The 10,970-nt window shown below is 46.1% G+C and overlaps 2 protein-coding genes and 2 non-coding genes across 9 annotated transcripts in view; 3 read left to right on the forward strand and 1 right to left on the reverse strand.

The window, feature by feature from the left end:
- Positions 1-438, reverse strand: part of SGSM2 (small G protein signaling modulator 2) — a 34,132-nt gene extending 33,694 nt beyond the window's left edge. For all 6 annotated transcript variants that reach the window (XM_044921436.1, XM_021703998.2, XM_021703995.1 and 3 more), the window contains exon 1: positions 288-438. In XM_044921436.1, the coding sequence (XP_044777371.1) occupies positions 288-344 (57 nt within the window). In that variant the 5' untranslated portion in view covers positions 345-438. The remainder of the gene's footprint in view (positions 1-287) is intronic.
- Positions 439-1,575: 1,137 nt separating this feature from the next.
- Positions 1,576-10,939, forward strand: TSR1 (TSR1 ribosome maturation factor). The gene is made up of 15 exons (XM_021704142.2): positions 1,576-1,672; positions 1,854-1,957; positions 2,269-2,488; positions 2,605-2,739; positions 3,135-3,559; positions 4,561-4,720; positions 5,174-5,328; positions 5,768-5,964; positions 6,774-6,936; positions 7,281-7,391; positions 8,126-8,258; positions 9,545-9,661; positions 10,069-10,209; positions 10,314-10,388; positions 10,516-10,939. Exons 1-15 carry the CDS (start codon positions 1,576-1,578, stop codon positions 10,692-10,694), a joined length of 2,412 nt encoding a protein of 803 aa, XP_021559817.1. The 3' UTR covers positions 10,695-10,939.
- LOC123326798 lies at positions 7,540-7,631 on the forward strand. Its single transcript, XR_006541339.1, has one exon. It is a non-coding gene; the product is annotated as a small nucleolar RNA SNORD91 family (small nucleolar RNA).
- Positions 8,394-8,488, forward strand: LOC123326797. The gene has a single exon (XR_006541338.1). It is a non-coding gene; the product is annotated as a small nucleolar RNA SNORD91 family (small nucleolar RNA).
- Positions 10,940-10,970: the final 31 nt, after the last annotated feature.

A 10,970-nucleotide genomic window follows, 5' to 3' on the forward strand; every position in this document is an offset into this window, starting at 1 on the left:
CCTTGGTCTCCCAGGGCTGTTGCCGTCACAGGGTGGGGAACTGCGGGATCGCGGAGCAAACAAGCGTCGGAGGGCCGGCCTGGCCCCTCGAACCGAGGGGTGCTGTTCCCAGATCCGGGAGGGAGGCGGGAGCCGCAGCCAGTCCAGGACCCCGCCCCCGCCCCCGCCCGGCCCAGGGCCGTGAGCTCCCGCGCCCGGGAAGAGGGAGCGCGGACCTTTTCGAGCCCCCCCAGTCCCGGGCCCGCGGGCACGGACGCGAGCCCCGGGGGTCCTTGCCCCGACTTTACCTCCTTTTTCACGTTCCACAGCAGTTTCTCTTTGACTGCGTCCTCCGCGCTGCCCATGTTGCGGCGGGTGGCGGGGAGGCGTCGCCGAGCTGCCCCCTAAGCCCCCCTAGCGCCCTAGCAGCCTCCGCGCCTCTCAACTCAGCGCCCCACGCTCAAGGCGGAGCCCCCGCCCGCCGCGCTCCCCGCCCGCCGCCGCCGCCGCCGCAGCCACTGCCGGGTGCTGGGCTCCGCAGCCATCTTCCGAGCCCCACACAGACGTCAGGCGGCTGGCCCGGCCCCTTCCCACAGCCGGGGGCGGGGGGTGCGCTCTGCAACCCGGAGGGGGGGGGTCGGGGCGGGGGAGGCTGCGCGCTCCTGGGGGTGGCGGGCCCCCGGGTGCGCGCCTCGCGTGCCGCTGTTATGGCAACGCGCAGGCTCCCGCCCCGAGGGTGCGAACCCGCATTGTGAGCGCCGGCAGCCTGTTCCGCGCAGCGCTGCGCCGAGTGGTTGACGCGCCCTGGACCCCGCGGCTGAGGGAAAGTTGCTCACATCGTAGTTGGCCTCAACCCAGCTAGACGCTCCTTGATTTCTACTCGCTCGTTTTCCCGACGGGAAGGGCCGGGGTCCCTCGCACCTCGAGTATGGCTATGGGGAAGCCAGCGTTATTCTCCTGGCTGAAAGGCCAGAGCGCCCTCGTTCCTCTAAATCCCCCTGAGGGCTCGAGTGTCAAGGCCAGCTCTCCCTCTCCTGTCCCGCCCTTCCTGAAGCTACGTGAGAGGTGGGGGCGCCGGGATGGAATAAATGAGATCAGCGGGAACTTATACGGAGCCCGTGAAGGTGAGAAAAGTGCCTTCCACGCAATTTGCCTTGTAGACTTGACCAGCCCCACAAAAGAAAGGGTTGCTCAAGATGGTAACTGAGGAGCTACGTGCACAAATCTAGATGAGAGGTGGGGCTTAGCCCTCTTTCGCACGAATGGAGAAACTTCAACAGCCTCCTAAGTGATACAACTTGATAGCGCAAAAAAATGAAAATACGGGTAGCAAAAAAGCCCTTCAGGACCTAGAGCCCAAACCTCGAATCTACATCCGATTTTTCAAGGTCCCCAGCCGCAGACCGCCGCGTGGGAAAAGTTTACCCGGCGGTTTTGCAGAGACCCGACCGTCTCACTCTCTGAGGCTGATTGGGAAAACTCTCGCGAGGAAAAACGCTGAGCCCCGCCCCGCCACGGGGAGGGCAGCCCAGAGGGACCCGGAAGCGCTGGGTCCGGCCCGGAACTACTGCTGACTGGGTACACGTGAGCGGCGGCATGGCGGCTCACCGTTCTGGCCCGCTGAAGCAGCAGAATAAAGCTCATAAAGGCGGGCGCCATCGGGGTCGGGGATCCGCGCAGCGGGACGGCAAGGGTGAGAAGATAGGGTTGGAGGAAGAAGGGCTGTTTAGTCGATATTAACTGCTTTCCTTATGTCCAGACTGAGCTCCTACCTCCGGCCTGGACCCCGCACAGAGGCTCTAAGGTGGGCCGAGAGGGTCCCCTTTCTTGACCCTCTGGTACCTTGCACAAGATCCCTTACTGATCTTCTCTAGGTCGTCTAGCACTGAAAATCCTAAGCAAGAAGGTGAGAAAAGAGCTCAGCAGAGTAGACCAGAGGCATCGCGCCAACCAACTCCGAAAGCAGAAGAAGGAGGCGGTGAGAGGAGCAGGGATTGGGGATTGGTGTGGCTTCACAACTGTTCTAGGTGGATAATGCCTCGAACTAAAAAACTTGACCCTGGGAAGGGGTTGGGGATGTCACACGTCAGGCGTGCAGATCTAGGCTCATGCTACGGCATTCTTTGCCTTGGTCCGAGTTCCGGCCCACTCTCCAGGCATACATGCTTCCTTTTACAAGAAAAATGCGGTGGGCTGGGAATGGGGAGTGGGGGGGTGAGGAAGGGGCATCCATACTGTGGGAAAGGCAATACTGAAACGAAGTACTGAAACATCGATTCGTTCTATTAGGTTCTGGCAGAGAAGAGACAGCTGGGCAGCAAGGATGGTCCTCTTCATCAGGTACTGGTGGTGCCCCTGCATGAAAGGATTTCCCTGCCAGAGGCCTTTCGGTTGCTTCAGGATAAGGACACCGGAACAGTACACGTGAACGAATGGGGAAGTACCCATAGCTTTATGCTGTTATGCCCCCGCTTGAAACATCGATGGTTTTTCACATCTGCAAGGCCAGGTTAGAGCATACAACAGTATTTTCTATTGTTATGTTTTGAGTAGTGGTGATATTCTTATACTATAATGTGCTGATGGCAAATACTGCTTCCCGCTAACTTTGTTTTGTATGTCTAGGGGATCTGCACACTGTGTTAGACATGGCCAAAGTTGCGGATACCATCATTTTCCTCCTTGACCCACTAGAAGGCTGGGACAGCACTGGGGATTACTGCCTTTCCTGCCTCTTTGCTCAGGGCCTTCCCACCTATAGTAAGTGAGTTGGGAGTATTAGAGGCAAAGGAGGGAAATGAATTAGCATTTATTATGCACCCCTAATTTGTCAGGCATTATGTCTGACATGATACAGTAATATAACAGCTGGATTGTATTTGGCTGATGGTGGGTTGTACATGAATGGCCTAAATTTGGTCCATCACTTAGCAATTATCTATCAAGGTCCCTTTTTATTTCTGGAATGCCCTTTGCTCAGAGGAAGAAGAACATGAACTTTAGTTTCACTATAAAAATTTTTAGGGTAGTTGAGTGTCGGGTTTCTTAGTGATCTCTGGACTCACAACTGAACTGTTAGCTTGTCTGTGAACTACAGGGGGAATTTACATGTAGTGAAACAACAGGTAACAAAGTCTTTTCTTTCTTGCTCACAGCACTAGCTGTCCAGGGTGCTTCTGGTCTCCCACCAAGGAAACAAATAGATGCCAGAAAGAAGCTAAGTAAAGCAGTAGAGAAGCGTTTTCCTGATGACAGACTTTTCCTGTTAGACACTCAACAGGAGGCAGAGGTGCTGCTCAGGCAGTTGGCTAACCAAAAGCAACGGCATCTTGCCTTTCGAGATCGACGGGCCTACCTGTTTGCTCATGCGGCTGACTTTGTGCCGAGTGAAGGAAATAACTTGGTGGGCACCTTGAAAATCTCAGGCTATGTTCGTGGGCAGACTCTGAATGTAAATAGCTTGCTGCATATCGTTGGACAGGGTGATTTCCAGATGGAACAGATAGATGCCCCTATGGACCCTTTCCCTTTAAATCCCAGAGTGATCAAATCCCAAAAGGACCCAGGCATGGCAATGGAGGTAAGACTGATGTTCTTAAAGATTGTGTATTTTTTTTTTTTTTAAGATTGTGTATTGTAGATTCATGTGTAAGCTGGTGTAGGATGTGAACTAATGTCAGAGAAGGTACTCTGAACTCCTAGACAACTATATTAGTCTCTGGAGGTGACTGCCAGTTTGAAGTAGGGTAGTTGTCAACTGTGAACATGTTGACATATTACATATTTATCCAGCACTTAGAGGTGCCTTGCACAGCAATTGGCTTTGGGTTTATAGAAGACACACAAGAGGGCGCCTGGGTGGCTCAGATGGTTAGGCGTCTGCTTTCGGCTCAGGTCGTGATCTCAGGGTCCTGGGATCGAGTCCCGCATCTGGCTCCCTGCTCAGCGGGGAGCCTGCCTCTCCCTCTGCCTCTCTCTCTCTCTCTGTGTCTCTTATGAATAAATAAATAAAATCTTAAAAAATAAAAATAAAAAGACACACAAGATGTGGTCTTTTTCCTTGGGCAACTTAATTAGGTCAGAAAAAATGGCAAACAACTGTGAAATAAAGATTGAAAAAGTGTAGTTAAGGTATAGACCTGCTATGGAAGTTGAGAAAGTAGACTAGGAGCTTCATAGAAATCAGACTTGAGTCAGGTGTTGAGAGGGATAAATGATTTGTGAGTTGAAGAGAGATGAAACAGTATCAAAGAAGATAGAGACAACATGAACTTAGGCACAGTGATAGATCAGAGGGTTTCTTTGAACTCTGAAGAAATCAGCTTGATGGGAGTAAGATATGTAATAAATAGATAGGAGTGAGACCAGATTATGAAAGGCCTCAAAAGCAAGCAGAGGTATAGTCTTAAAATGCTAGGAAATTGAACGTTTGAAACATTTGACAAGTTTTGGCTTTCCATTTTATTCTATTTCATTCGTTTACTTGAGAACTATGTTATTTTTGGATCTCTCTGGTTACTGTGTTAGATTTGGTAGATTTTTGGGTAACGTTTGACTGCTGTCAACTATTTTGGTTTTCAGATTTGTGCTCCAGATGCTCTAGCTGATATGGAGGAAGACCTTAAGGTCCTAATGAAGGCAGACCCTGATAAACAAGAATCTTTGCAAACAGAGGTTATCCCAGATCCAATGGAAGGGGAACAAACCTGGCCCACAGAGGAGGAGCTGAGTGAGGCTAATGGTTGGTATTGGCAAACTTGTTTGTAATTCGTCTGGCCTGGAATTGTGGATTTTCTCTAGCACTCACAGTTAGGATATAGTGGGATGAGGATGTTATTTGGAGGTCAGTTTTTCTCTTCTTAGCTCTAAAGGCTGTATGTTTGTGTCAAGCAAACACTGGACACAGCATTGCTCCATTTTTCAAAATTACTTGTGTTATTGTTTCCTAGCAAACAGATAAACAGCTTTGATTTCTTGCTAAGTTATTTATCTGTGTATTATTGCTAGTTCTTTCTCTCTCTTTTTTTTTCTAAGGCAGCTGAATTAAATTTGGAAGTAGTCCCTTCTACTCATAGTGTCTGTTAGAATTTCTGGTGTTGGTAGCAATATCTAGTATCTTGCCTAGGTGAGAATACCCAGAGTAGTAGTGGAAAGGAGGTGTATAATTTAGCTTAACTCGTTTGGGCTTTTACAGACTTCTTGAAGAAAAGTTCCAAGGTGGTAAAGAAGGTTCCCAAAGGGACATCCAGTTACCAAGCTGAATGGATTTTGGATGAGGATGGTGAAAGTGGTGGGGAAGATGAATATGATGATATGGAACATGGGGATTTTATTGAAGAGGAATCTCAGGTAAAGAAATGGACCCTTGGGCCACTTCTGTGTACAGCCCCATATGCAAGGCAAAGTGTAATCCTGGAGGTGTGTGTGTGTGATCAGTTTCCTAGGAATGACTTGTAGCTGCCAGAAATGAGACTTTGTCTCAGTCTGTATTAGAATTGATGTTGGTTTGGACTGGGTGTCTAGCAAAATTATTTTATTTCTTTTTTTTTTTTAAGATTTTATTTACTTATTAGAGCACGAGCGGGGTAAGGGGAAGAGGGAGAAGCAGACTCCCTGCTAAGCAGGGAGCCCAACGCGGGGCTTGATCTGGGGACTCCAGGATTATGGCCTGAGCCGAAGGCAGATGCTTAACTGACTGAGCCACCCAGGCGCCCCAAAATTATTTTATTTCTAGTTCAGTGGCCTGTAAGGTAGAGACAGGTGTGAAACTATAATCTTTATTCTATAGGATGAGGGCAGTGAAAAGGAAGAGGAGGAGGAATATGAAACTATGACTATGGGAGAGTCTGTGCATGATGATCTGGATGATGAGAATGTGGATGATGAGGCTGAGGAAAAAATGTTGGAGAAATATAAACAAGAAAGACTGCAAGAGATGTTTCCAGATGAAGTAGATACCCCCCGTGATGTGGCTGCAAGAATTCGGTTAGTCAGCAAGTCTAAAATCAGTATTTTTTTATTTCAAATTTATGTGGCTCAGAACTATGTCAGTGTGATGCAAAAGAAGAAAACACATTGTCCTTGCTCCTGAAGGGCTAACATTTTATATGGGAAAGTAAGACGCACATATAGGAAACAGTAATATATAATCAAGTTCTAGACTGTGTGGTACAGACTAACAATGTTACAGTACTTTAATGAAAGAGAAATACTAAGATGAATGCTTCCTATACGAGCTAATACTAAAAGTATAAAACATTTGTAGATTCGGGGGAGTTTGGGCAAGAATAAACGCATGAAGAGTAGATGATCATTGTCTGTTCTGGAGGCGAGTGACTAAAGCCAGCGAGTTTATGGTGGATATTAGGGAGGTAAGACTTTTATCAAGGACCTTGTTTGCCAGATTAAAGAGCTGCTCCCTGAAGGAGCCACTGTAAGGACTTTGTCAGTGAGGGACTGGGGCTTGGTTCTGAAAATACTCGTTAGAAGCTGGGGGTTTTTTTGTTTTTGTTTTGTTTAAAGATTTTATTTATTTTAGAGAGAGAGTGACAGTATGAGCAGGAGGGGCAGAGGGAGAGAGAGAATCCCAAGCAGACTCCATGCTGAACGCACAGCCTGATGTGGGGCTAGATGCCAGGATCCTGTGATTCTGACCCAGAGTCAAAACCAAGAGTCAGACGCTTAACTGTGCCACCCACGCGCCCCTGTTAAGAAGCTGTTTTGAAATGTGGTTTTAGGCTCTTAGGTTATCTTGAGAGATAGTGTAAAGGTTTTTTAAAATTTTCTCTATCTAGATTTCAGAAATACAGAGGCCTCAAGAGCTTCCGGACATCTCCATGGGATCCTAAGGAAAACCTTCCTCAAGATTATGCTCGGATCTTTCAGTTTCAGAACTTTACTAATACTAGGAAACGCATTTTTAAAGAAATTGAGGAAAAAGATGTTGAAGGAGCTGAGGTATCTGCCTGCCTTTGTCCAGCCTTATAATGTGCTTCTGTTTGCCAAGGTGCCCTGTCCTTTACTCCTTCTCTTAGCATGAGTACCTTAGGTTTGTGCTGCCCATAGCTAAATTAAAGGAGTCAGTGAGTCACTGGTAAGAGTGATATTGAGAACAAAGAGATTTCAGGTGGTAACTGAAAAAGTTTAATCTATGTATTGAGGCATCTGTGAAAGGCAGTTTTGAAGGATGAGGGTAGGCTTTAGAGTAGTCTAAATAACTTTTAACATATTTGGAGAAATGCTTCATCATTATTGAGACCTCAAGGGTAACTGCATGATTATTTTCTGTTTTCTTCTGGCAGGTTGGCTGGTATGTCACACTTCATGTCTCTAAAGTCCCTGTCTCAGTGTATGAGTACTTTAAGCGAGGAGCACCCTTGATTGCTATTTCTTTACTACCTCATGAACAGAAGGTGAGTTAGTGTCTTGTGGGAAGTGGAGAGTTATGAAACTTTCCAATCAGTTTTGTATTGTATGACAGTCTAAAATTTTATGTGGCTGACATTTTCCTCATTGGGATCTGAAAAATCTGCTTTAGGATTAGGAATCAAAAGAATATGATAGAGAAGTCAATGATGGTGTTACCCAACATGTCTGAACCTGTCTGAAGCATCTCAGTGATGCAATCTCTGTGTTCTGAGACTTCTCTAAGTATGTTCATCAGATAAGATTTTTAACCAAGGGTTGGCAGCCTTAAAGGGGGTGGGGGTTATGCCACGACGTAGATCTCTTTTTTTTATCTTGGTGGCCAGCAGTCATGTGTGTGGGCGTGGATGTGAGCGCTCTGGCCTTCGGTCAGTTTGCGAGTCGAGGAGGGAAGGGTCTTGAATGAGTATGGTTTTGAGGCATGTGCTGAGTGAGTGACTTGAAGGCACTGATTTTGTGGCAGATGTTGAGCTTTTGCAATGTTAGACACCGGAAGGTTAGCTTATATAGAAGGGTATGTGAAAGGCTCTGAAAACCAGCCTATGTTTGACTTGAATACCAGTTGTTGGTAAATATAAAAGGTGAATCTCGTTTTGTCAGCTATACTTCTCCATAAGTAAGTATTAAAGGGAATCTGAACCTGCTAGTTTGGTTCACCTTCTTTCAATTAAGGCTGCTCTATTTTAGATATGAAGGTCTTTTTTTCTCATGTGGTCCCCAGATGTCAGTACTGAATATGGTGGTGAGCCGGCACTCTGGCAACACTGAACCTGTGAAAGCCAAAGAGGAGCTGATCTTCCACTGTGGGTTCAGGCGCTTCCGAGCCTCACCTTTATTCTCTCAGCACACTGCAGGTAAAGCAGTGGGGAAGGTTCTGGGTTCTTGTCCATCTAATGTCTTCTGGGGGACTACGATTTGTAGTGGCGATTTGTGGAATACACAATTTCAAACTCTAGGTTTCTGGGTTAGGGATATTTTCAGTACTCTGGTCTAGGAGCCAATGATGCTTTTATTCACAATGTCTGAACCTGTCTGAAGCATCCCAGTGATGCAACCTCTGTGTGGTGCTGAGGCTTTTCTGCCATGAGTATTTGTTGCACAGTGGTTTTGAATGGGAGTCAGGGGCTCTATAAAATGGTGTGTCAAAGTGTAGAACCCTTGGTGGATGGTCATTGGCAGTGTGGGTGAAGGCTAAGGGTGGCCCACAGTTGGGTAAGAGAGGTATGTGGCTGGCGTCTGAGATGTTGAGACTAGATGTTGGAGAGTGGTGACCAGGGACACTTTTATGGTAAAATGATTATACTCCTACACATTAGGAGTGGGAATATACTTTTCACTAATTTGGAGGCTTCTGAACATCACCTGCACACATTCAGCTCTCAGCAATGGCTGGAGGAAGATGATGAAGGCAGTATTAATGGATGCTTTGGATAATTTTTGTTCTTACTAGCCATGCTATCTAAATGAGCGATAAACCTCTCTTTCCTTTAAAATGTTTTATTTCCCTATAACTTCAGTAATAAGAAGGGGGGAGGGTTTCATTGAAGATTAAAGCAGAAGCTTAGGTAGGCCTCAGGATCAGAGATCAGCAAAGTATGGCCCTTAGGCCAAATCTGCCCCACCTCTTGGTTGTGTTAAATAAAATTTTGTTGGAACACAGTTGTGGGGTTTTTTTCTTACGTCTTGTCTGCAGCTATTTTTCTGCTCTAGTGGCACAGTTGAGTAGTAGTTGGAATACAGACTATATGGCCACAGGCCTGAAATATTTACTATCTGGCCCTTTATAGAAAATGTCTGCCAATCCTTGCCCAAAACTAAGAGCTGTTGATTTAGTGGAGATATTCTCTGTAAAGCATTGTTTCTCAAATGAGGTGTAGGGGTGATAAGTATCAATCATCTGGAGAATTTTTTCAAACCCTAAATATAGTCCAAGCTCCAAGATTCTGCCTCCAGTTAAGAACTGAGTTGTATCTTTCAGTTGTATTGAGGTAGGAAAATATTTTGAGAACTAGCCTGGTAAAGAAACATAAGTTGCCTTCGGTTTAAGAGTTACAGTGATACAGCTTTTCACAGGTTTCTGGATTACCTATGGTTTCTCAAAAACGTTTTCGTTTTTCTTTTTTAACCCCTATTATGGTAGCGGATAAACATAAGTTTCAGAGATTCCTGACTGCTGATGTGGCCCTGGTGGTGACAGTATATGGCCCAATCACGTTTCCGCCTGCATCTGTGCTGCTTTTCAAACAGAATAGCAATGGTAAGTTCACTGAGGTGAACAGGCCTGCAGGTCCTTTATAAGTTTAAAACTATAGTCTGTGTTTAGATATAAGAGCCATTTGGTATGAAGAAGGTAATGATAGTTTTTGAAACATCCCAGTCTCAGCCTCATGATGGTCTGAGGCAAGGATGACAAACGGGGTTTTATCTTGCTTGCAAAGCATAGCTAATTGGTAGATGCTGCTCAGACTGTTATATTTAGGATAGGTTCTGGGGCCAGGCTTAGTGGGAATTTCCTTTAATGATCTTTGCCATTGATCCAGGAGGGCAGCATAACATATCCCTACTTTAAGGTTTCTCTAAGAGTTTGTTTAGGTCTTTAAATGGACTGGAGCAACAAATGAAGGCCTTGGCTTACACGCCTGCTACTCTGCTTTTGCTCCTTAGGAATGCACAGCCTCATTGCCACAGGCTCTCTCCTGTCAGTGGATCCGGACAGAATGGTCATCAAAAGAGTTGTTTTGAGTGGTCATCCTTTCAAAATTTTTACTAAGATGGCAGTAGTGCGTTACATGTTCTTCAACAGAGGTAGGTGTGAAGGATGGGATCAGATTGCCTTTGTGGGGTGAGGGTTGGGTTTACGTTTTGTGGGTGTATGTTTCATCTTGGTCTTCTATGTGTTTCATTCTAAGAGGATGTGTTGTGGTTTAAACCAGTGGAACTGAGAACAAAGTGGGGCCGCAGGGGACACATCAAGGAGCCTTTGGGTAAGAAAACATGGGATTTGGTGCCTTGCCCAGGTTTTCCCAGTGCTACTAAATGACTCTTGGGTTAGAAGACTACTGCTTTAAAATTTTCTATTTTAATTTGACCAACTTGCTGTTTTCTTTCTAGGTACTCATGGCCACATGAAGTGCAGTTTTGATGGGAAGCTAAAATCTCAGGACACAGTACTGATGAACCTCTATAAACGAGTTTTCCCCAAATGGACTTATGATCCATGTGTACCAGAACCAGTACCATGGATGAAAAGTGAGATTTCTTTAGCAGTGCCTGAAGTGGACATGGAGTAATGGATTCATTGGGATTCTGTCTCATTGTTACTAGGAAACACTCTAGGGATGGGAGCCTACAGGTTGTAATTAGGCAAAGTTTGTGTTTTCTACTTTAGCCTAGAGGTCTACTGCCTTTTTGCAAAAGGCTTTTCTTGGCCTTGACAAGGTGTCTCAGTAAACTATGGATGTTTTTCTCTTGCTACTTAGTTAAAAAAAAAAAAAAACCTATTTATGAAACGTCCACCCTCCATTAGGAATTTGAAAGCTGTTTAAGAGAGGAATATAGGAAGTTAA

This window comes from Neomonachus schauinslandi, chromosome 15 (genome assembly GCF_002201575.2).
Source record: "Neomonachus schauinslandi chromosome 15, ASM220157v2, whole genome shotgun sequence".
NCBI lineage: Eukaryota > Metazoa > Chordata > Mammalia > Carnivora > Phocidae > Neomonachus > Neomonachus schauinslandi.

Bases quoted from the DNA above. Each gene is read 5' to 3' on its own strand.
- TSR1 (XM_021704142.2), top strand. From the start codon at position 1,576: ATGGCGGCTCACCGTTCTGGCCCGCTGAAGCAGCAGAATAAAGCTCAT. The intron at 3,560-4,560 runs GTAAGACTGATG...TTTGGTTTTCAG, and splicing joins ACCCAGGCATGGCAATGGAG to ATTTGTGCTCCAGATGCTCT. The intron at 6,937-7,280 runs GTATCTGCCTGC...TTCTTCTGGCAG, and splicing joins AAGATGTTGAAGGAGCTGAG to GTTGGCTGGTATGTCACACT.